A 26,709-nucleotide genomic window follows, 5' to 3' on the forward strand; every position below is an offset into this window, starting at 1 on the left:
AGTGACAATTCAGGATGTAATCACAGAATGTTAAGTAATATTCCTATTTTATGCCACAGAAGAGGTAACTGAATTTAATTGAAGTTCTAATAAAACACATGTTAGAATTGAAAATGAATGCCCATTTAAGTAGTTTTGTGCTAAAATACAATAAAAATACAATTTGCTTAATAAATTACTGGTATATTTGAGACAGAGCTTTATCACAATCCCTATTAAGCAGATTCTCTTTTAGAGACTGCTCCATCAACTTAGTACCTTTAACACAAATGGATTGATTCATGCAATGTTCCCTTGATGCATGGGAGACATCATCAAGGAGCTTTTGAAATGCAGAATTCTGAGAGACAAGGCATACACTATCACTTTGGGGAGCACACATTTATACAGGTTATTAAATGGTGGGACATTTCAGCATCAAATGTTCCTGAATCTAACACTCATACTAGAAGAGAAAAATCTCTTCCTGACTCTCTCTTTCATGCAGCTGTATCAACAGAAGCATGCTACATGTTACGTGATCCCTCCCTTGTGCTTTGTACTTACACAGACCAGGAGATCAGCTTCTGGCCTGTCAGCTGATCATGCCAGATCTGTTTGCTGTGGTTGTAACATTCCCCACATCAGCACTGTCAGCATCCAGGTCCAGAAAAGAGATTTTTAGACAAATACAGGGAACTTGTACTGCAGATGAATCAGTGTGCAAGTTAGGTCCTACAGCTCTCCTTGGCCAAAAAAGCCATGAGCACCTTTGCAACATGCCTGCTGGGCACAAAGGGTATTACCAGCAAAACTCCATCACCAGAAAGTTCCAAGCACAGGTCTGCTGAGCATACACTAAAGAGGCCAGCATGGCAAAGCTCTGGATTTGAAGGTATAAATAAAAGCTGCAGGAGCCCTTTCCACTTTCGCTGCTTTCTCTTCAACCACTCATCTAAAAGAATTCTGACTCCCCAATGGACTCCCCAGTACAAAGGCATATGAAAGGCACTTTTCAGGTTTTTAGACAAATTGAACATATATTTAATACATTCATTTTTCTTGAACCCTGTTGCTCTTTAAGATAGATGTGATGAATTACTGTGAATATTTTGCAACTATTGCTAAAAGGAATGGCAAAACACAGGTAACAATTTTAAAACAGCGAGAGGTATGTGAAGTACAAAGGTACTTCTGTTCTAATAATGAGCAATTTCAATACTGCAAATGTAACAGGAAGTTCCTGGATCATGATTAAACTAAATTTTGCTTGGCTCAGAGCCATGCAAGAATTTCTTTTCCACATTCCCATCAATTACATAAGTACAGTAAGTGTTTTTGTTATTAAGTGCACTATCACAAGGGACACAAATAAGCCATTTTTCTTCTGAGGTTGGAGCTAACATTTCTAAAATGCCATATTAGACATTTAGCAGACTTGAAGCAATATCCAGTTTTTACTTGTGTTGCATAAGTGAGACATGGTATTCGAATCAGATGAAAATGTGAAGTATACTACATATCCTAAAAAGAATACACATTCTTTAAACCAGAAAGACAACCTTTGTATGGTTTCATGGACAGCTTTATGCCAGATGGTAAGGAGGACCAAATATTCTTCAGTTAATTTTGATACTAACTACTGCATCAAAACCCGATATAAAGGCATCACCTCTGTATCAGTAAATGTAATGAAATATGCCCTGTCACCTCAGATGAGAGGCCAGAGCACATTCTCTTAGACCTGAACTTCCTCCTTTGCAGGTATTTTCCCTCCCTCACTTTTATTTCAAGTCTGTATCAACAGCTGTTTAACCATAACAGAAAGGGTAAACAGTACATTCTCATTCAGCATCTTGGCCACTGCCAAAATGTCTTACTTCCAGGCACTACAGACTGCAATTTTCTTCCCCTTGAACCCATTTCAAGAGGATCAGATCATAGCGCACTGCTAAAGTCCCCTTTATAGTTCAACACTGACTATAGAAAACGGTTTAATAGCTAATATCAGTCAGCCAGTGTTTCCAGTCTTTACTATATATTTTCAACCTTAATTCACTTTTAGATTTCTTGCACTTTTTTCACCAGGCATGTTAAAAATTCTCCCCGATATAATCTACACAACTATTATGGTAAATTTCTGCAAATTCACCTTTAGTTCTATGTCTATCCATAGTTACATCAAGATGTCCGGCTAATAAGCAAGTAAAACTTCTGGCTTTCTCACTCCATGTTCACAGACAAATGGTTGCAACAGACTTTGAAGAGGAAAAAACGGATGGAGTCCAACACAAAAATAAATAAATAAAAAATCACATAATCAGCAAAACTGTAACAGGTCTTCCCAACATAAGCTTACTTCCGTTAGCCTTCACATGCTGCCTTTCTCTCTAGTATAAAATTACTCTGATTTTTTCTCTAGGGTTTAAAACATCTGGGGCAAGAATTACAACCTATGCTCATATTATAGCTATCACAATAAAGACTTAAAATAGACGAATGCTCTCAAAAGTTACTGCAGTACATCCCTTTTTGTATTGTCAATAACGTTAGCTTTTATTGGCAATAGCTTGCTTGCTAGAATATAGAACATTTTTCTGTTATCTTCTTCCACATGGAAAGGCAACTATTGCTCAAACACACTTCTGCATTACCATAAAAAAAAAAAAAAAAAAAAAAAAAAAAAAAAAGGTGTAGTTCATTTAACAAAGAGAGATAAAATAAAGCGAACAACTAAGGCAGGACAAACATTCTCTTTGTCAAATGAGAGACAATGCTAAGAGAGTTCAGAAATCACTTCTGAAGTGATTTTGAAGTAGTTATCTGTATCTACTAATCCAGATGACTGGGCTAGACTATTCACAATATAACCATCACATGGTGCTGAAAAGTGATCTACTGTTCTTCCATTTAGTGCCCAAAATTCAAGCAGCATAGAAACTCTTACTTTCATTACAACAGTGCAGAAAAAGTGGCTGTACCCCATCTTGATCCCTCTTCTTGAGGTAGAAAGAATATAGCAATATTTTACAATAGGAGAACTACAATGTACAAAAGAAGTATTAGGAAATTTCAGTAATGGAAAAATCATTGTTATCTGGTTACAGATGGCAAATAACAGAACACATAAACGTACCAACAATTCTTTGATTAATTCTCCTATTTCCTTGTGTCCATGCTTCTCAGCTATACTTGCTGGAACATCTCCATCTATATTGGTTATTTTACATGCCTTTGAGGCCTCAGGATACTTGAGTAGAACTGTTGTGAGGTTCTTTAATCCAAATCTGGCTGCACAGTGAAGGAGAGTGGGAAATTCTTCCAAATGGCTATCTGTAAAAAAAAAAACAACAAAGCACCAAAGCTTTCATAAAAACATTTTTGCTTTTTTAAAACACCTGCTAACTTCTATTACAGAAGTCTTCTGAATATTAGTGCTACTGAATAACGGTTTCTCCAACTGCCAGCACAGAACTGGCGATAAAAGAACAACTACTAAAATGTAATATATATTTTTGTTATTTTTTTTTTTTTTTACAAATCATAGAAACATAAAGGTTGGAAAGACCACTAAGATCGACTAGTCCAACCATCAAACCATACCAAGTCACTCAGTGCAACATCTACCTTTTTCTCAAAAACCACAGTGATGGTGGCTCTCTCCCCTCCCTGGGCAGCTGGTTCTAATACCTCACCACTGAGAAGAAATTCTTCCAAATATCCAGTCCTAACCTCCTCCAGATCCTTCTACTCACTGTAGTCTGCCAGCCACTCTGCTGCCCCAAGCCTGCAGTGTTGCATGGGGTTTTTGTAACTGAAATGCAGGACTTGACACTTGGTCTTGTTAAAGCTCATACAATTGGATTCAGACCACCAATTCAGCCTACCCAGACATACAAATCACATACATATCTTAATAAAGGATAATTAAGCATACTTAAGAGATCCCTCTATCTTAAAAAAAAAGGTAGTTCAGTCTATTAATAAGTTTCCTTGCAAGGGGAAGAAAATCCTACAGCAAAGACATGTTTTTTACAAATGTGTGTATTATGTAATGATTTAGAAACATTTTTCATACGAGAAATCTGGAAGCACTGTTTTACTATGAAAAAGTATGTTTTCATATTACAATTCATTTCTGAAAATTCTCATGACTACCGAAGACTTGCAAAAATTTGCTTATCAATAATGAAAACATCATGGATGCATCAGACAAAAGTTTTCAGGATTTATCTGAAATAGCACAATATTCATTTGCATCACAATCTGTATGTTTCACCTTTGAGAACTGGGACAAAGCTAAACAGAAGTTTATAATTTCAACACTTGGTCATATTAAAACTCAAAGAGAGGCCACAAGTTACAAATGAGATACTAAGCATAATCAGTATCTCCCTCTGCCTTCAAACTGTACTTTCTAATCATCTGTTGCTTGTTGTATTGTGATTTGTCAGTTTCAACATGATCGCTGCTAGATTCTACTGCTAGTCCCTAATTCATTTTATACTCCCCATCTCTATCTGCCCTCTTTATACTTTCAATGATGTATTCCCACAACCTCTTTTTGAAGAGATCCAGTCTACTTAGCTGTGCCGTGCAGAGAATCAATTCCATCAGCCTCACTACTCTTCTCTGTACCTTGTCCAGCTTTAATATAACTATTTTGAAATGACAGGAGAAGAACTGCACATGATACTCAACTTATGGGTGAACTATATAATTTAGGAACTGTCATAATCATATCCTCTGTTTTGTTCTCTGTTCCTTTTCTAATAATTCCTAATTTCATTTGCTTTTTGATCTGCTACCTAGCAACCAGTTGATTTTATCATGCAACTGCATGTCTCACTCCTGAGTGCTAATAGCTCACTCACAGCCTCTCATTTTGTATGACAACACGGGATTCTTGAATCACTTCATTTTTACCTACTCTGAATATCATCTGCCATCTTATGGCACAGTTATTAAATCTCACAAGGCCTTTCCCCACTACTTCCCAAGCAGCCCTTATCCTCACTACTCTGAATGCTTTGCACTATTAGGCTAAGTATTTTTTGTACCACCTACCTCTGGGTTTTTGAAAAATTATTCAGCCATAGGCAACCAATTACCGAATTGATGATGTTTGCAGAATCAAAAAGAATAGCAAGAAATTATTTGAATTATCAATATTATGAACATTCAAAAATCACGCACTTCAAATGTCACAGCATTTTTATTTTATTACAGTTTATATTAATTGCCTAGTCAGGTTCCTAGCAAAACTTGGTTTTGGCATCACATTTACATCTTTTAGTACTACAAAACTGAAAAATTGCATGCTGCTGTTAGAATTCCTGCTATTCTTTCAACTGCAGCCCCTTTCTTCTTGTGTCCCAACCAGCACTACAGTTTCAGAATCTACAGTTTCTTTTAGGGCAAACACTGATGCAAATAATGTATTTAGTTTCTCTAATTCATTTAGTTTCTCTTTCAGTTATTTTTCTTGAGTTCTCCCAGTCCTTATGAGACATGCAGATTATACAATACATTTTACATTATACATTACCTTTGGAGGTATGGAGGTGAGGCTGACTGGCTTAGAGTTTCCAGGATCCTCCTTACCCTTTTTGAAGACTAGAGTAATTCTTCTATTTTATTTTTTAAGATACATAGATTACTACCTGGGATTAGGAAGCCCCTGACTTGTCATAAGTTATAGTGACAACCTCCACATGACGTTAATGAGCTTACCCATTTAAAACAGTTTTTAACACTCTGCAGTGCTAAGCCATTTTAGGAAACTCAACTAGCAGTTTCCCACATTTTAAGAAGGATGCCGAAGTTTGGTATGGACCAAAGTCCTCCAAGTGATAGATACCTTCAAAGTGTTGAGTATTTGAGGCCACTTGGATATGATCGCTCTGTTGATAAATGTTATACATATAGTTGTCTGGGCTGCTGTTCCCTTAAGCCACCTCCATAATACTTTAATGCCCATTTCTGTGTGCAGCTGTGGTATCAGTAGTCATTCTGTATAAGTTAATGGCTTTGACATCCATGCAATGGGGTCAGAGACATTTTTGGACCTGATGTTCCAGAAATTCCTCCCCTAACAGCACATTTAACTTAAAAATATAGTAAAGTTAACGACCTGAAAAGAGAGGATTGAAAACTACTGGTCTTTCTTTTTGCTCTCATTTTGAAAAGGGGCACAAGTGGCTGTTTAAATGCCTCCCAAATCACTAGATAAAGGTGAAGAAGGGACCTCTTTTCTAAAGAATTATAGCAAAGTCAGTGACAACTACAGCTACTGTTATCAAAACAAACAATTAAGAACAACACATTGAAAGATCTAATTTATTTTTTAAATTATAATTGTTTGCTAAATTGCTAATTCAGAGTTTAATTGCGCTCCTATGACAAATCAGATGTTCGACTGAATAGAAATTTGTACCTTACTGTGTTTAGCTCTTGTAACTGAAATGTTGCATTATGTGCAGTAGCAGTACCGTAACTTATTTGAATGCATACATGCTTAAAGCAGGAAAGCATTTATGAACTTGCAACTTTGTCACATTGAATTTGGGAAAATTACTGGAACTTTTACTAGTTGTGAGATTGGACAACCAATATACTTAAAGAAATACACAACTGAACAAATGTAGTAGTTACTGGGGTAAACAGGAGTTTACCATTTTTAGCCTATTTTTCAGAACATTAATGGAGAAAAGCTGCCATCATTTGGCAGCTACACCAAGAGCTCAAAAGCTGGTGATGATGGTGATGCACCAGTGGCTGAACAAGATCTTAGTGATCTTTTCCAACCCTAATGATTCTATAAGCAGGAACAGAGACAGTGACCATATGGCTTATTTTTAAGTTCATTAAGGTAACTTCCTCAGCTAACTCTGGAAGTAGTGCTTGCTCTTAAATGGTTTAGCTGGCACACCCAAGGTTTAATGGGGGTTGCAGTTTTGTCCTGTCATAATCCCTTCTCTGCTCTTCTCTGTAGAGCATTCTGGAACACCTCAGTCATAAAACAGAGCATAAAATCTAATATTATTTTATTATAGCACTGTCTTAGCCTGTGGGAATTTTCATAAAATTGCAGTAAGCAAACAGAACAGCCTACAGTTATACTTCTGAAGACTTTTAAGACATACTTCTTTTATTTCTGAAATTACTGATATAGGACATTATTCCTATTAGCAATTTAAATAGACATTTAAGATGATTTCTACAGTGTCAATATCAATTAAGCCAAGGAAACATTTAAAGCACTTGTTTCCCTGTCTGTCTTTTCACCCCTTGCTTCACTAGCAACTAGAATCTTGAATTAATTCTTTTGAGACTGATTATTCAGCTTGAAAGAAAGAATCAGAGAAATCAGGATAAAATTTATGTTGCCTGTAGTTCTAGGTGATGAAAAGCAGTATTTTCTATAAATTAAGTAAATCACAATTTTAAAGAGGCCTCAGCATGTGAGTTTATCTAGAGTACTGTTAACAGATAACAGTCAGTCCACTGAGAGAGAAAAGAAGGTAGGTTTTCCTCAGGTAAGCTGTTTTTTCTTTGACCTCAGGAATGAACACACCAAGAATTCACAAAGCTGAAAATTCAAGATTAGATTTAGAACATCCCCAACTCAAGAAGAGTCCTGAAATACCCATCTGGATTTGTTACTGTGTTTTGACTGGAGCCTTTTACCAGACTATAGAGGAATAATATATATATTAGATATCCTGAAAGCAGATTTGTACAGAATATACAACTTCAGAGATCATGCCGTCAAATATCACTTATTATATAAGCATTCTTCTCCTTAATAAGCTGGAAAAAAATCTTTATCTTAAATAAATGAATGCTAGTAGGTAAAATCCATGCATAATCCTAAATACATTTTGACAATGTTCTTTTTGTTCTTTTTTCTGAAATACTGGTTTGCAAAACAAGAACAGTATGAATCCCCAATTTTTACCTTTTTCAATCTTTCAAAAATCACCAGCCTGGTTATACAAAACACAAAGCAGCCAACAACTCAAATACTTCTTCCTTAACAATTTCAGAAAGTAAACTTTCAGTTTCTTAGAAAACCTGAGGTTTACCTCTATCTGAAATAACATCATAATGATGTTTTTCAAAACACATACTAAATAATCAATTTCTTGGTTTACTGTAATACAATTTGAATCCTTGATAAGTGGAAAATTAATTCAACCAAGCCCTCCAATAGCAGTTGTTCCTGTTGGTACACTACTGAATTGTATGTACAATGCATTTACTTCACAGACAAATTCAACTTTCATTCACTATACGTATACTTCAATAATGTAATTATCTTTTGGCCAGAATGAGGAACTGGTAACCATTAAGTACACAGTTACTAAAAATCAATGTTGATGCCTAATGGTGTTCTAAGTTCAAAAGCAACCCATTCTCTTCAAATAATAATAATAATAAAATTGATTTTCTCTGTTAGCTTGAAATAAGAGTGCAAAGTTTGAGAGTACTTCAAAAGAGCAATTAAGAAGAAAAATAATACATACATAATGTACAGCCACCTCATCATGTCTCTTGTTGCCTATTTTCTCTGTGAGTATAAGTTTACTGAGCTGAAAGGCTGCTAATTTGAATTTAATCCAAAGCTGATCAAACATCCAGACAAGTTGAATTACATAAGTACTGACTCATGAAGTAATGGTTTACAAAATACTTTTTTTTTTTTTTTTTTTTTTTTTTTTCCCCATTTCTGCCTTGGCTATATTGTCTTTATCATGGACTTTTGTACTTCACCAACAGTCTCAAATATTTGGAGATTGTCTTATTAATATTTATAAGCAATAACCATCGCAGCAGTAACAAAAATCAATGCAAAAAAGAAAGGACTCACTAGGTTGTTGATGGTATCCCTCTTCACCTTGGGATGCACTGAATTCACAAGTAACTATCTTGCTTTCCAGTAACAAAGTCAGAACGCTGTCCAGCCTCTCCACAGATGAAAACTTAGAAGTCTGTTTAAAAGACAAATAAATAAAACCTGCATTTATTGCACAATGCAACTTTAACTTTATCCTCGGGCTGCTTGTGAATCAGATTATTCAAAAGAAAGGCTGAGCGACCTGGATCTGTTAAGCATTGAGAAAAGAAGACAGGGAGGGAATCTCATCAACGTCTATAAATATCTAAGGTGTGGGAGGCAAAGCAATGAGGCCAGACTCTTTTCAGCAGTGCATGGGACAAGGGGAAATGGGCATGAACTGAAGCACAGGAAGTTCTGCACAAATGTGTATAAGGATTTCTTCATAGTAAGGGTGACGGAGCACTCTGGCTGCCCAGAGTGGTTGTGGAGTCTTCTCTTCTGGAGATATTCAAGACCCACCTGGATGGCTGCCTGTGCAACCTGGTCTAGGGAACCTGCTTTGCAGGGGGTTTGAACTACATGATCTCTGGAGGTGCCTTCCAGCCCCTGCTATTCTGTGATTCTGTGAAGGGTAAGGACAGGAAGGATCTGTACGACAACTGTGTCTGACAGATGCCAGTTATCAATTAATTCAAGGTGTCATTATAGCAGTAATTCGTGATGAGTTCAAGGAATACAGTAGCACTGCATTACTGAAAATCCTTCCAATAAGAATGTGCACTTTGCTAAGTAGCAAACAGCATCAGTTCCATCAGCCATGGTCTAACATTGCTGAGAGATTAAGAAACTGATAGCAAGCAATCAGTTAGATGAGCTTCCTACTAAGTACTTAGCCTTTAGACAAGTAAAATCCTGACTGCTATGAGAACATTTTCTGATTGCCTAATTTTGTCTAGACAAAAGGCCAAGATCCATTCCTAATTACTCTCAAGGTAGTCATAATTAAATGCTACTCTTCCTGGTGTGATGAGAAGTGTGATTACAGGGATTCAAACAGTAAGAACTAAGCACTAGAGAGCTAGCAAAGCCTGAGCTGCACTGGACACTAAAAGAAGCTCAGCAACAGTAGAAAAGAGAATTGGTTTACACTGCTTGGGAGTCAGTAACCCTGCATTATGTGTTTTGCTTCACATATCTAAAGCATTTCTGGACAAGACAACTCTGGATTGCTAACAGGTATCTGCAGACATGCTTAGTATATATAAGCTTACAAAGAAATGTAGTAGCTGACAGTCTGAGGACAAAAGGAGGAAGATGTCTACTGATGGAACATGCAGTTTAATTCCTAATGCTGATAAGAATGAATAAGAAAGAAGTTCTTATGTGATCAGAAAAAGTTGAATGCATTGGCAGGATGATATTTTTGGCTGAGTTCTACATGAATGATCCAGAATTTGTTGACAAAGTTTGTGCAGAAAAGGGAGTTAACATCAATAAAATATGATCACTCATTTTTCCAAAAACCAAAATTGGCTGGTATTAATTTTGATATATAAAAGCCATTGTAGATAGTAACTTGTGATCTATTTATTTCTATATTCACACTCTCTGTACTGCAACATTGAATATTTTCTATAATTGTTACCGTACAGACTTGTTTAAAAAAAAGCACAAAAAAGTATTTGTACAAGAAAAAAAAACACAACCAAATGATGCCTCCTAGAAAAGAAATGCCCTAAAGCATGTTCTAGAATAAAGACCTAACCTGAGCATTACATTTGCAGACGGAACTGAAAACCTCATAAATGTCTACTAAATACCTACATCCTCCCCTCCCCCAAAATACCTATTAACATAAATAGCCTCATCAGATTTAAAAATTATGAAGAACAATAATACTAAAACTCAGTTAGGAAACCATGCTTTCCTCTCTTATCCCAAGAAGGTATTTTAGACATGGTATCAACACTGATGCTACTTTAATAAGTTTCAAACCAGATTAGGACAAAGGTAATCTTGGAAGTGTTTAAAGCCAGGTTGGACAGGGCTTTGGGCAACCTGATTGCATGGATGGTGCCCCTGCCTAAGGCAGGAAGTTGGAACTAAATATCTTCCAACACAAACCATTCTGAGATTTTACAACAAGCAATAATATAGGAATGAGATCAAATGAGCATATATGAAGAGGCTGTGTTACGACAAAGGAGGCTCAAGGTCATAAACAGTTACTTGGCTTACCCACATTTAGTGAGTTTAGTTTCTACAAGATTCTGAAACTAGCATGTTTGACCTCCCAAAAGGGCCTAAATTGAAGAAGAACTATATTTCTAATGCTTTAACAAGCCTGACTTACAATGACCAGGCTATCCATTCCTAGGAATTTAAAGGCAGGCACAACATCCTTCTTACACATGATTATCACGGTGCAATTTGCTTCAAGTCTTCTATCACAATTTTTTTCTCTTCCTCCAGGGATCTGGAATCTAAAGTCTCAAGCACATGGTTTAAAAAGCTATCTTGTAAATTGAATCATAATGGCTAGATTTGCTCTACAAAAAAGACAGGGTAGGAAAATCTAGTTTAACTGTTACAAAAATGTGACGCTAATACCTCTCATCTCACATATTGGAAAGCCTGTCCCACTATGTCCCCCTGGTTATGTGAAGTAACAGTAACTTAACAGCAGTAACAGTGAAACAGAACTAGCAATAGGACCACACTTCACTATCCAGCTGAGAGAGCTCCACAACAAAAGGGTCATCACCTACCTCTACCAGGAATGAATTTAGTTTAGAGATCTCACCCAGCTCTACAGCTGTATTTATGTATTTTGATATGTCATATGCTTTCTACAACTATCTACAGGTCTAAAGACCTCAATCTTCCTGAGAAATCCCAATAACACTATGCCCAAATCCCATGCTGAAAAGCCATCAGGAGTAGGACAGCAAAGCCTTAGAGCCTAGAGAAGCATTCCCTTCAATGTTAGTCCACCTACACACTCCAGGGCTCTCACCAGAAGTCAGTCCTTATCTAGTACCTCCTCTCCAGGTGCAGGCACTATCTCCAGGCCCTTGCTCCCTTCTTAGAGCAACAGTATATAGCTGTGAAGAACAGAGCAGTCCCAAGTGCTGTCCATCACACCTGGGCATCACATCAAAAACCTTCTTAAAAAAGGGAAAGAGTAAACATAGATTTTGCTACTTTTGTGAATGAGATGACCTACATTCTGTAATAACTGCTAACAAAGTCCTGAAAATGTGTGCCACTGAAACAGCATACAGTCAGTAAATTAACATATTTTTCACTGGCTTTAGCAGTACTAACAAGGTTACATTTACATAAAGATGAACTACTTCAGTAGTTCTTATGTATCAGGTAATGCTTTATACTCACTTCAATATACTACTTCTACCAGAGAGCAAGGGCTAGGGTTCAAATTAGGCAGGCACTTCTCACAACTTTAGCCAGAGATGGAATATAGAGAGATTTCATATTTAGATGAAAATAAATAAATAAACATTTTAAAATAACAACTACTGATGTGGCATAGCAATATTAAAAACAGTTTCAAAGGAAGTATCTTAGGGGATCAGGTAAAGATATATATGTAATATCTCCACATGAGTCATACAGCTAACTCTCACAAATTTTAATACAAAAAGGGGTAGTTTATTTTCATTTTTCTTTTTATCAACCCTGAAACCGGAATCTCATTTGATGACTAGGAGAAAAAAAAAAAATCTCAAGAGCTTTATGAGGTTTTTTTGTTTGGTTGTTTGGTTTTTTTTTAAATCACAGGTCCTCAGAATTGTATTATTCAGCCAACGTTTCTCATAAAGACCTTCTGAATCTCTCTAAGATCTTCTGAATCTCTCTGGACATTCTAAGTCACTCAAACTAAAAGGAACCTACCACCTTCAGTAATAAGGATATGACCTTAGTTTCCTTTTATTGAAAACCTAACAAATGTACCAAGAAATTCCCAACACTAAATAACTGAATCAATAATTGCATTTGGTAGAAAGTCTGAGAGAAAAAATCAATACAACATGCAAATCCAGCAGAATGTTCAAATCAAAAGTTGGTAAGAAGTTTCAAAAAAATATTTATGAATTTCAAAAACTTTAAAACCAGTCTGTCCAGCAGGTTACTGTAAGAGCACAACCCCCCCTCGGGAGAGTTGCTTCAATGCAGAACTATGTTAAAGTGAGAGGCCTTCTGACATCTAGCCCCATGCATTCTGATACAAGTGTGTTCAGAATTAGGATTCGGTTATAATGACCCCAACTCTTTCTGCTTTAATATATAAATATTCAGATTGCTTTCTTCCAAAATTTTACTGTTTCATAAATTGTCAATATTTGTTTGGCTGCTTAAAATGTCTTGCTAATGTTAAATACTGTTATAGGTTCTTACAAATAAGGAACGTAGAAAATAACAATCTACCAGATAAAGCAAAGAATGTCACACAATAAATGACCATTTTCTCTTAACTATAACTACTGCTTATCTTCAATTCCTACCTAAAAATAAAGAACAATTAATAGGAGCAGTATTACTGTACCTTCTTGGTCTCCTACTGAGGCACATGAATTAACCTGACCATCAGTGAAAGGAATGAACATCTGTAAGTCTATTTGTTCGGTTTGGTTTTACTGGGGGCCAAAGTGGAGAAGAGAACAATAGTCTGAGCACTGATATCACCTCAAAATTGCTGCAAAAGTCAGCAATAAAATGAAAGTGTTTTACCAAAGCATCATATCTTTGGAATGCATTAGTGCAGCAATTTCCTTGCATCACAGAAATTTTATAAGTATTACAAGCATTTGTAAAAATCTTGAACTTTTATTTGAACCACAGAACAATACTGCTTTGATCAACTACTGCTGTAAGCTTTTCTATTTTGTTTTAATTTAGTTTTCTATTGTGTTTGACTGTTACTTTGCATAGATAAACCACCACTGCCCCAGGATACTTTTGCAAATAAGCTGATATCTTGAGCTGAAGTCTCAAAGGTTTTAATTATTCTAGTTAAATAAAAGTTACTAGTACTCCTGCTACTTGATAGGAATTCTAATTAGTACCAAGGCTGTTTTGTTTTTCCTAGTGTGAACACATTTTTTAAGATTAAGTTAAATCATGTTCTGCAAATTGCATCTTTACAATGTATCTCACTGCCATTAAATCAGGTTTACATGAAAGCTTAAAGTATTTAAAAGGTCTGTGGAAATAGTTCAGCTACCCAGCCAGTTAATATACCTCACTCCATGGCCCAGTGGGTATCATTAAATACAATGACAAATCTTCCAGCAAACTTACAGAAGAACTGCCATTAGAGTACTTTCCTGCAAAGCAGCCATCATACTGTGTGGGTTGTAAAACCCGCTAGCAAATGAAAATTTTATCTGATTTTCCAGTTGCCAACACAATGAAATTAAGACTGAGGCATACAATGCCTCCTCATTTAAATCCTTTCTTATTATCCAGATGAGTAAAGGCACGCACATTTTTAAACATACCTGATAGTGATAACACCACAGTTGTATTTCCTGGTGCTATAGCTCTGCACATAATTATGTTTGCATTTGTATAGAATTTGAATTGCATGCGTCTTACCAAGTATTAGGCATGCTGGTTAAATGAAGGGCCAGAATCCTGAACAACACAAATAAGTCTTCACTAGAAATAGCAGGTGTGCTGTAGGTATCTAAGTTTCCATGCTAGTTATATTTTTTAATCATTAGGACACACTACTTATATGTAAAATTTTGAATAAACCTGTTAGAAGTTTACTTCGATGTCCCTTCTAAGGATTGATATTACAAGAATCTTAAGAATGTGCTCGTATTAGAGTTACACTATCCTCCTGTGCAGTGGCCTGTTTGCTTAGAGCAAAAGGGAACTGTATTTAGAAACAATCAACCCTCATTCTGAAAAGAATACAAATTATGCAATGCATCATTTTTTATTAATCCTTTTTATTTATTTATTTATTATGAGTATAATGCCTTAGGTGGTAGATAAGGTAGATTTGTCATGGGAAAATGAGACTGTCTGTGTTGGAAAGAGGGACTATTATTTTTGTTCTGCTTTTGCAATTACAATACAGACATCATAACAAGTCTGCTCTGGTTACACACCATGCAACAAATGATACTTGAGGTTCTGTCCTTTTATAATAAATGTTTTCTTATTATTTTTTATGTGCTATTGGCAAAGGATGCTGCAAAGCACTGCTGTCTGCCATGCTGATCTAAAACCCAGCTCCAAACTTGCATTCTTCTAGATTTATGTGAAGAATCTGCATGACACAGCAAACCACATGAATGCTAATTCAGCAGCTGTATACAGACTCTACATGAGTTGCAACCTGATGCTATCCATGCAAGCTATGCCAGAAAAATCCCATTTACTAGTGAATGAATAATAATCTTCCAAATGCGATATGTCTTACGATTACTTGTTTCTAGTGGCTTTAGAACATTCTCAAAAAAACACTGAAGGGAGAGAGACATTGCTACTCATTATTATTATATTCATCCTCTATAATGCAGGATGTTGTTCATTGGGCACATACAGCACCAAAGATGTTTAGGTCATTCTAAAGAAAAACAAAAAAAGGAAAGTCTGTTTTCACTTGCCTGCTTTCGTTAGAGCAAAGACAGGCCCCTCTAGCCCCGAGGCTATTACTGAATCATTATTAATTACTATGCAATCAAAAGTCTTTACATCATGCCATATGTTTTCTTAGCTCAAATTGGCACTTACATTCTATGTCTACTTACCTGACAAATGAAAGCTATTGGGTCAGCTACTTTCTGAAAGATGCGCTCAATCTCTTCTGCTGCAGTATAATATTCAATCTGTGCAGTGGTCTTAATGACACCCTCACAGTAGACATTTATATATACAGGGCCAGCGGGAAAATCTTATAAAACACAAATCAGAACAGTAGCTGAAAATATTTTACAACCCCAGACCAGAAATCTGAGAGAATGAATAAAAGAGCAGAAGAAAATATCACAGAAAATGTGTAGGACTTGCATTTCACAGATGATTTAGTTTGAGCAGTTTTGTTTTTTGTTGCCTTTCAGTCAAGCATTATAAAGTCGACAAAAGAAAACAGATATCTGTAGATCTGTATGACATAGACTTCATGTATTGCTTCATGTTAGTAAGTAGATAAAAACAGTATACTTCCAATTTCCATCTACCCTTTGTTGGGCTGATGACCCATAATCACCTTCCTTACATCAACAAATTAACAAAATGCTCACTAATCACCTTTTGAAACATTTTTCTAATTGCAGGAAAGGTTCTTAGAATTGAACTGGCACTAAACTGCAAAAAGTTACAGTAGTACTGATTACTTCCATTCCAGTTGTTTACCTGGTAAAAACAAAGGAAAGAAGCAAAAGAAAGAAATAATAGAAAAAGGCATTTGTATAGTCTGTTACTTAAGTATGACTTGCTCTGTGCATGCAGCATGAAGTCGCTTTATTAGTACGTTTTATAATTCATTAGAATTCATTGTGCCAGGCATCCTGCTGTACCATACCAGCACTAGCACAGTTCTCTTAAAATTCTAACTCTGCCCACTAAAAATGACAACCCTGCAAAAGGAGAAGAGTAATAGGGACAAAGAAGCTGAATGAATAGAATGTTAACTTCAATCACTTAAACAGAAAGCTGCCCAAACCTTTAAACATTTTTGAAAGTAACATTAGATTAGCTAGACCCTCAGTATAAGAATTTATTCAAAAATATTTCCAGATTTTACAGCAAAGACTACATAAAAAAAGTGTTAAAACATATAAGAAGTGAAATAAAATGTGGGCTGCAGCTCTCTGCCACACTTTTCATATTGTTTTATTCGCTGTTCATATCTTATTACTTCAGCCATTATTGAAGCCTTACCATGATCAATAATGTTCTTACAGAACAATTCTGGAAAAACTATGAATGAGGATCTGAGCTTTCCTTCTGTGAAATCCAGTTACTAATGAAAATTTACTGTTGGTGATGTACTTCCCATTCAGGTCTCTGAAAACAGACTCTTCACTGTCACAGTACTAAAGAATTCTCAGGACACATGCACAGTGTCTAGGTGAAAAATCAGGCCATAGAATTACCTAAAAGCAGCATCAAGAAGCCTTTGTAATTATTTTCTTCCTAACACTGTATTGCAATGGTTATAAAATAAAATGTTATGCAAATTTCTTTGGGAATTCACAGCATGCAATAAACTGGCAAGCTATACTATGATTCCTTAGGTCATAAATGTTTTAATTTATAACTCTCATCAAATGGATGAACGTATAGGGTGTGAGTGTTATCACAGGCACTGTCTGTCTCCTGAGATAAAAGTTGTTCCTTTTTTCCCTTTGTTTATCATTTCCCAGGCAAAATAGGAAAGAACGGCAACAAGGATTACGAATTGAGCAGTTGAAAAGAAATGTTAGACATCAGCAGATCCAACTGATATAGAGAAATGATATGAATATGAAGAAAGAGCAAAGAACAAATAACTCCTATGCCAGTAAGAATTATAGAGCATGTATAACCAAAGTTACTGCATTAGATATAAAATGAAATATTTCAGTAATAGAGTAACAAGAATATTAGCTTCCCATTTTAGGCAGTGTTTTTGAAGAATTTTAATCAGTGACTAATCAATGACATTTTAGGACTGCCACCAGTCATTTAACTACACAAAAACAATCAAATAGAACCTCGTTTCCCATAAATCACAAGGCTTTGCCTCTCTGCATTATTAATAAATTTTCTGTATGCAAAACCTGTGAACAGGAAACACCTACAAAGCAATGGGAAGTGAAACTACTTATAAAAAGCGAAGGGAGTAAAAAACTTTCTGTTTACTTACAAGAATTCTTTTTTCCTTACCTAGTGCTTTCATGTACTTGACCTTCTTATTCCAAGAGGCTGGCTGTGTCCTAACTCGTTGATTATCTGCTACGAATTCAATTTCTAAAGTTTCATCATCTATTTCATCTTTCAACAAAATGAATATTTCACCAGGATTCTATAAAATTAAAATGTGTTCCCATTAGTCCTTCATGAAATTATATGCAAACTGAAACTTAAGTTGGAAGAGAAGTTCTTTTACCAGTACCCTCATGCAAAAAAATAACAGTACCAAAACATGCTGCCATCTCAGTGTTATCCTTTAATATTTTATATACAACAAACAACAACACTAATCTTGTGTTTTAAGTTCAGCTTACCTAGCAACATTCTTAAACTGTATTTTAAATGCAGATCCAAGTATAGTTATTTTTTCTATGACACTTCTACTGTACAGCCTAGAAAAATGACATTCAGCTGAGCAAGAACCCAGAATACTTAGAACTCACTTAAATTCTTAAGGCAAGATCATAGGGGAGTAAGATGGAAACAACTAATAACCTGAGCCAGTAGTTTTCTACTGCCTTCTGAACTAGAGGGGATGCTACTCTCCTGGAACTTTACAGATTTCAACAATGAAATAATTTGTGTAAAGCACATTTGATAGATATAAGATGCATAAATCAGTTTTAGCATTGCAAATTGTATAGTCTTAGGAAAACTGAAGCAGAGGAAAAAAAAAAAAACCAAAACAAACAGAGAAAACAAGACATGGGATGAAGCAGTTTTCTTTAACCAGCTAGTTTTCTGCCTCCACAGGTTCACACTTCACTGTTTCCAAGTAGCAGTGACACTGTTTTAAACTGTAGTGACTTACACTAATATACTGTTAATATATATATAGAATATGGTTTAAATGGTACATCATTATTTGATATTCAGCTGTAATCTGTTCCAAAGAGCTGACATGCAGAACAGCCTTCTGACAGACAATAATCAAAACATGACATTCCAGGTACACTGCAATCTTCATCTGACCATGGCCATTCACTTATATAAAATACTGCAGTACTGGATAATATACCTCCTATGTTTACACTCTCACATATACTCCCACAGAAACCTTGATAAAAAAACAAAGAACACATAGGAACATTTCTGTCCATTAGATATGTATATAAAAAATATTTCACTTCAGTTGAAAATTAGGCAATGATTAGGCATGATTTCAATTGAAAATTAGGCAAGGTGTGTGCTCACAGAAGCACTCATTGCAGAACTCACCTATGTATACACTCACTATGGATTCCTTCAAAGAGGCACTCTACATCCCTCCAAAAGTCATCTATCACACACTCCCTCTTGAGCTACAAGGTCCTCATGGCAGGAACATCTCTATCCAAGCTGCCAAATGAGTCTCATAGAAACAGAATCTCTCAGAAGCTAAAAACTATTTCAGTTTGCAGATTTGGTGGCTGCAGTATGCATGTGAGACAAAAGCAAAAAAAATCTGACTGCAGTCTCAGTGCACTCTCATTTTGGACACTTATCTGAGATTTGTTTTCAAAAGTGACACAGTACGAACGAGAGAGAGAACGCTGACCTTCATCCCAAAGACTTAAAGCACTGAAATGCCTTACCTCACATGATATTCTTGCTGGAAGCACCAATATTGAGTATTCATTAGTTTCTATAGTCTCAGTAAGTATTTCTGTTTCAAAACCAAGATCTGCTTTTTCTGGTGCTCTTCTGGTATCTGATAAGTTAACATGAGAGGTAGCCTGGCACTCTGAAATAAACAAGAAGAAATGAGGATATTGTTATCTATTCCATATGAATAAAAAGTGGCAGTGATGCGGTTTACAACAGATCAGAGGACTCACATAGCACTTGGAGTCACATTAATTGCACCATGTGAAAGCCTGGCCAAATGTCTGTTAAGTTAAATAAGGGAAGGCTAACCTTTAGAGAAAGAGTGTGTTGCTGTATTCTTACCCTGCAATCTTTATTAATGTGAACAGGTTCTATTTATATATTTCATATTACTAAGGAGAAAGAAGACGTGGCCTTCAGTCTGGTTACCATCATCAATGAGGTTGCAGATATCAGGTGGTTTTGCTGTTCCAGTAGAATAAACTCTCTTGCTGGTAGCATACACTGGGGTAAACTGAGATTTTTACCACTTCTGTTTCGCCTGTATTTAAAGAGGGTCACACTACACTCTAAATTTCAACCCACCTGTCTCTAGGAGGAATTGTATGAAAACAGCTATACACGTGACCATCTAACTATAAGAGCAGACACACATTTCCTTGACACAAAGACTCCATAGGCATTAACCCCCTTTATGGGCAAGAAGACAGATATGAAGGTATGCACATTTTTGTGCAGAATAGACTGGGTTTGGGCATGCTACACAAACTACACAGGCAGTTTATGGCTAAATTCTCATATACATTTCTTATGCCAGGAAAGGCCCAAGAGCCATAATGAACTCTTCACCAAATCATAGAGTTTTAATGAGGAAATATAAAAGAGCTGACAACTGTATCTGCAGAGCTCTAACTAAGCCTGAGTTTTAGAAAAGCCATTCTTCACACTTCCTACTGCTCAGCTGCGTCTCCTTTCCAGACACTCTGTTAGTCTGTACAGAACACTCTTGCCACCCATCTCAAAGGACTTGCAGCAGTTCTTAAACACACAGGATTATCCAGAATGTTGCAGTCACCTCGTTAGCTTCATGATAACATCCCAAGTAGTCCAGAGTAAAAAAATACTGACTGGCTGGTTCGAGAATATCCTGAGAGATAGCAACAGCAGCTTGTACTATTTTAAACTACAGAACACACACAGCCAATTACATTCAAGGACACAACTTCTTGGGCACATCTTTTCCTCTTAAGCGGATGTAGAATATTAATAAAAATTATCAATGGGCAGAATACAGAACAGCAGCAATTTGGCTCTGCTCAAGCAAGTACCAAAGCCATTCTGACTTTTTTCCCAAAGAGCCCAAGTCGCTGAGGTACACAAACCACGTGGCACTCCCAAGTAGCACAAAACTCCTACCATTCAGCATGAGCGTTGGCAACTTACAGTTAGCTTCCCCACTTCTTGCTTGTATTTATTTTCTCAAATACATCCGTTTCTATGATACAGAGTGCTCCCTCTCTTTACCAGCACTGCTTTGCTTCTGAAGGCATAGATTTTAATAGATTTCTTCTATAAGAAATGCAACAGCTAAACAAAGTTACTCTGTGGAACGCAGTGCAGAAACTTTGGTAAGCAGTGTCTTCTATAGAATTTTTATAGAGATGTTTTGGTTTATGATGTTTGATAAAGAGGTTGTGGAAGAAAAACAAATCATTTGTCCGTGTTTTGGTGAGAAAGCTAAAGGTTCTGTGAAAATCTATGGTAAGTGGTTCAGCATTCATCAGCAGGTATGAAAATTATCCCAGTCTACTCCTGCTTATATCGTGATGCTTTTAAGGTAGACTAATTCTTTATGTAAGTTACGAATTCAGTGTAGATGTACAGAATTGTACACTCTGTACAGAAAAGTAGTGAATTCAGATTGGTAAAAGTACACTGAGCCTACATGTAGACACACTTTGCAGAACTAAAGCACTTCTAATTCCCCTTGCTTTAGTTTATTTTGAAAGTGAAATAAATTAAATTGAGCAAAAATTATTCCTGGGAGACAGTTTTCTGTGTAACGGTTAACAAGTGCATAGAATGTATTCTGAGTAGGATGAATGTTCTGGAATAGTTGAGTTACGGCCTGTACATTAGGGAGCTAGTAGGTGGGGGTTTGGGTAGGTGTGTGTATAGGTCTTCTCACGTGTATTGGGTGCATGGCAGGCATACGCATCTGTGTGGGAATTAGGACGATATATAAGGAAAGTGATGCAGCAGCAAATGGGGAAGAGAGAGTTAACTTCACAGCATCCATGTTTGTGTTTCTCTCCCCCAGACTGTCAAGGTTCCAGTACAATTGGGTTATTTGACAACAATGTCAGACTATTTTGATCCTGAGTTTGGTGAAGTTTAATCTGTCTCCAAATACTTTGGAGTATGTTAATTTACCTGATTATCAATATCAGACTTTATTCAGCACTGCCTTTCTGGAAAAGAAAAACCTGCACCCTCAGAAGGGAAAATGGCTTTTGCTTTGTTTATCTAGGATCGTGTACACCCATAGCAAGTACTTCAGAAATATTCTGTGTTCACTCTAACATCATACCAAAGCACATAGAAACTGCTTCAGAAGACAACTCATATGAGGTACAGGATTCTGAAAACAAGAAACATTTTATTATCAGACAGACAAAATGGAAGAACTAAATAATAAATCTGGTAGGCAGTGGATTCATAGATGCCAGCCTTCTGTCATTTATCATTCTTCAAGGATTGCACTGACACATTCTAATCTATGTTAAGTTCATGATAACTGCATTTCAACAGCCTGCACTCCACTGATCGACAACAACAGCAGTTACTTCTACCTTTTAATGTCTGCAATAATTCATCCAATGACCTCAATGCTAGTGCTAACAATTTGATTCAAATTAGTTTAACATCTTCCTCACACAGTAATTGTTATATATATATATATATATATATACATATATATATATTTTATGTATAGTGACACTTAACTACAATATCATAGCTCCAGTCCAATCAGAATTGAGACTAGAGTTTGCACAAATTATTAAGAAATGTGTTTTTTATATCACAAACTTTGACATCTTTCATATATCATTCTAATAGAATGAGGGATTCTCCTGATGACTGAAAGTGGTTAGCAATTTATTAGCAATAAATAAATAAATAGATAAAATCAAGCAAAACCTCTTTCAGTAAATGTCAGGCCTACATTATACAGGCACCAATGGAAATGATGTGCAGCAGCCTAAGAATAACAGGGATATTATCACTACTGTATAATGACCAAATTCTAGAACTATGATTTTCAGCACTTAACATTTCATCCAGTGGTTGCGCCTATCCTAAAATGCTGAGAAACATGGAACAACCAAGTGCAGTCCTACTTGCAGATGCGGACCAGTCAAACAAACCATGGATTAGTAGCATTAAATAAAACAATGTCATTAGTAAGAGTTTAATACCACAGTAAAAAGATTCTGTAAATACAGATGGAGCATAAGTATAGATATCTTTTGTGCTTACTGTGGGCAGAAGGTGGTGTTCAATATACAGGCCTTTTGAGCACTTGAATTTCGGACACCTTCACTGGAAATATTCTTTGAATTTAACCAGAAAGCAATGGCTAGGGAGATTCATTGATCATGAAGGCTTTAAGAAAAATAATCATGTAACAAGAATTTACATTTGTAGGTGAAGATCGTCTTAAAAGAAACATAAAAAGGAAATCATTACAATCCTGAGGTATCTAAGAGAAAAGATATATTAAAGGATAGGTGAAGCTTGATAAATGTGTTCTTTTAACTCTGTATATTAGTGACCTATCCGTGAGGTTCTTAAAATGTAGCAGTAATGATTGAAATAATGGATGATTAAAATTGGACCTTTTCATGCATGACCGAATTATAAGAAATTATTAACAATAGCTAATGATGCTTAGACAGCAGTATGTGCTAGCAGCTAGAAATAAAGGAAAATCTATGATACTCTTCCATTCAGGACAGTCCTGGTGGGAATTATCATCTGATACACAAGACAGTGCTCCATCCTTTTCAGGCTGTTTTTGCAGAATTGTTTTTGACAAACACCTATCATTGATCACCTCGCCTAAAGGAGCGCTCTTAATCTGAAGTTCATATTTAAGTAAATGTGATTAATATAATAGAAGTGTAAGATATTACTAAATTTACTACAAGTTATTTAATTGGAGACAGTACTGATGTTTTCAATTCTACTTCATTTGCTTAACTTTAATATACCAGTTTGGTATATTTTACACAAAATCTTTTGGAAAGCATTATTGCTTTCAACTCCATGTTTCAAACTAAATTCATTCAACTACTCTGAAACTGCATTCCTTCCCGTGCACTGAAATTTTCATGAAGCCCTTCTAATTCTCTTGTGCAATTCAACAACTAATGCCTCATCAAGGCTTCTGAACAACATCCACATAACATCCTACCTCTTCCCAAAAAAAGAATCCTAACTCTGCAAATACAGTCCTTAGCTTTCCCTATTGCAGTCTATACAAGGATTATATGTTGTCTCTGTCTCTGATTACTTGCTACGTGTTTTGAGTCAACAATGCATGTGACAGATCTGGGTTATTAAAAATAGCAGAAAACAAACATAAAAGATTTATAGATCTTCTACGGTTACCCATGGAATTATTTTTACAGCTAACATTTTGTTAGTTTTACAAAAACAGAACACCTGCTAGCTTTATGAATTTCAGTTCTTTCTTAATTCTTGCTAAAGCAATGCCAGCTGAAAAAAAATGAAACTGCCTTGAGCAAGTTTCACTTGGGGTGCTCACGTATCCTTATATCACACAACAAATAAGAAGAGAAGAAATAAGGGCAAATCAGGTCGGGAAGGTGACAAGGAATGGAAAGGTGATTAAGAATATGTGGCCAGATGAAAGAAAAGACATGGTACCACCGTGTCAAAAGATTGAAGTGAAGATGATTTTTGGAAGAGCACTTAGACCAGATTCAGCAAGTGAAGCGAATGAGTCATCCAGTGGGATCACTCTCCAGCACGACGTTATGTATAGGCAGAGATGGTCCTATGGTCTTCTGTGAGGTATAACTGAGGAGAGGCTCATTTAAAATTGGCTTCCTTTCAGTTTCAAAGCTTGAACTCACACACGAGCACACAGCAAAAGTGAGAACAGAAAGGTAAGACACAGAAAAAAACAAACTAACACCACCACCACCCAAACAACAAAAGAACACCCCAAATATGTAGTCCTCTAAACATAGAGAAATCAGGAAAAATTACTTAGGCACAGCATATTTCCCTGCAATTTACCCTCATTCTATCATAGACAAAAATTAATCTTAAACTATGGCTGTTTCTAAACACTACATGACCTCAGCAGAGAATGCAGCAGAGAAGGAATAAAAGCTACTTCTAAATGCTCTACAGAGGACTTGAAAAAGGCTGTGAGACACATGGCAGCAGAAAATATCCCTCATGCTGGGCATCATTCAGTAAGCTTGTTGTACACTGAGATTTATTCATCTTTACTAGAAATCCTTTCTACGATGCAATTTCAAAGCAAATTCCCTTTTCTCCTTTGCTGAAAAGTTTTCTTTTACTGATGGTGAGAGAGGCCTTAGCTATTAAAAGGTTTTCAAAATCTCAGAAAATGATTACCCAAACATATAAACACATGACTTTATTTCCTTTGCTTTTCATAGAATCATAGAATTACCCAGGTTGGAAAAGACCTTAAAGATCATCAAGTCCAACCGCAGCCTAACCAGTACCCTAACTCTAAAAACCCTCCACTAAATCATATCCCTGAGTACCACATCCAAACGGCTCTTAAACACATCCAGGGATGGCAATTCAACCACCTTCCTGGGGAGACTATTCCAGTACTTAACTACCCTTTCTGTAAAGAAGTTCTTCCTAATATCCAACCTAAACTTGCCCTGGAGCAACTTGAGGCCATTTCCCCTCATCCTGTCATTTCTCTACCGTATAAATTCCATACCAAGGAAAATGTATTAATTATTGAATGAGTGTTAAATAACATTTCTGTCTTTGCTGATTCATCTATTACAAATACTTTGACAATTATCTTTGCTTTTCTCAAAATCATTTTCAGTCCCAGTTTCTGCTTTGATGGTTGAGCTGTTCTGTCAAAAATAGCAGCTTTCTGTGAGTTGGCCTAAATGGTCACTACTTTATTTATAGTGAAAAAATTTTCTTGCAAATAAACCTCACCTAACAGTTCCTTTAGAGGTATAAAGAATAGTGTTTGTGTTTCCTTGTCTGTGCTTTTAGACTTGGTGTTCGTGTCATCTTAGCAGTGGGTGGTGCTGCAATTTACATGCACGTCTATTTCTATTCCACAGCAGAGTAATACCTGGACTGTTTCTTCTTCAGTATGTTCATTGCAAAGATACATACCCATCTTTTTTTGTATTAATCAGGTACAGTTTTGTATATACTTTATCATTCCAATACAGCTGTTGCCTAATGGAGCCCTTATAAGAGCACCTGTTTACCTGCTGTAAAAAAATTAATAAAACCCCCACTAAAATAGCAAAAAAAAAAAAAAAAAAAAAAAAAAAAAAAAAAAAAAAAAAAGAAAAAAAAAAGAAAGAAAGAAAATTGCAGGTGTTTGTATATACAATTTTCATATGATTTTAGATATTTATTCTGATGCAACTTAGGACTGTGACTAGCTCCCAACTGGTTTGTGGCGTAGCAAAAAAATAGGTCTGACAAACTCAGTTATCACTGTTTTTGGTTTGGATACATACATTTAGATTAGGTTTTTTTTAGGACCCTTTTTTTTATTATTATTTCTTTTTACTGCAATCTTATCTAAGGTGTTCAGTTGCTGCAGCAGCACACTAAGAATATGACCACTCTGCTGCACTTCAGGCACACAGTAAGACTCTCCCCAAGTTTCTAAGCTATTAGGCACATCAATTAGTTTGGAAATAATAACTACTTGCCTGAGGTCATTTAGGTACTGAACAGAGTGCTGATGGAGCTCAAGCCTGTTATTTCCAGTTTCTACATTCCACGTACTTTCATCCTGCGTCTCCTCCTGGGAAAGCCAAACTGAAGTCTGAAGTCTGCCTCTCTGCATGCACCAACAGTTCTCAGATATTAAGGACTAATGTTTTATTAAAGAACCCATCTATCCACTTCAGATTTACTGGAGTTCTACTACTGTAAGAACATGGGACTTTTGCTCCTTTTCTCTGTGGTTCAGCACACACACCTCTTTTCTTTTTCATTGAAGGACTATACAGCACCAAATGCTGTCCAAAATCCAAGACATGAAGCTTCAACAAAAATGACAAAGATGAGTTGCTGACTCAACA

At 36.1% G+C, this 26,709-nt stretch overlaps 1 protein-coding gene across 1 annotated transcript in view; it reads right to left on the bottom strand.

The window, feature by feature from the left end:
• BANK1 (B cell scaffold protein with ankyrin repeats 1) overlaps positions 1-26,709 on the bottom strand; it is a 126,508-nt gene that overhangs the window by 73,673 nt on the left and 26,126 nt on the right. The window contains exons 3-7 of the mRNA XM_072335627.1: positions 19,330-19,478; positions 17,729-17,867; positions 15,610-15,752; positions 8,852-8,972; positions 3,116-3,312 (exon numbers count right to left, since the gene is read on the bottom strand). Of these exons, the coding sequence (XP_072191728.1) occupies positions 3,116-3,312; positions 8,852-8,972; positions 15,610-15,752; positions 17,729-17,867; positions 19,330-19,478 (749 nt within the window). The remainder of the gene's footprint in view (positions 1-3,115; positions 3,313-8,851; positions 8,973-15,609; positions 15,753-17,728; positions 17,868-19,329; positions 19,479-26,709) is intronic.

This window comes from Excalfactoria chinensis, chromosome 4 (genome assembly GCF_039878825.1).
Source record: "Excalfactoria chinensis isolate bCotChi1 chromosome 4, bCotChi1.hap2, whole genome shotgun sequence".
Taxonomy (NCBI): Eukaryota; Metazoa; Chordata; class Aves; order Galliformes; family Phasianidae; genus Excalfactoria; species Excalfactoria chinensis.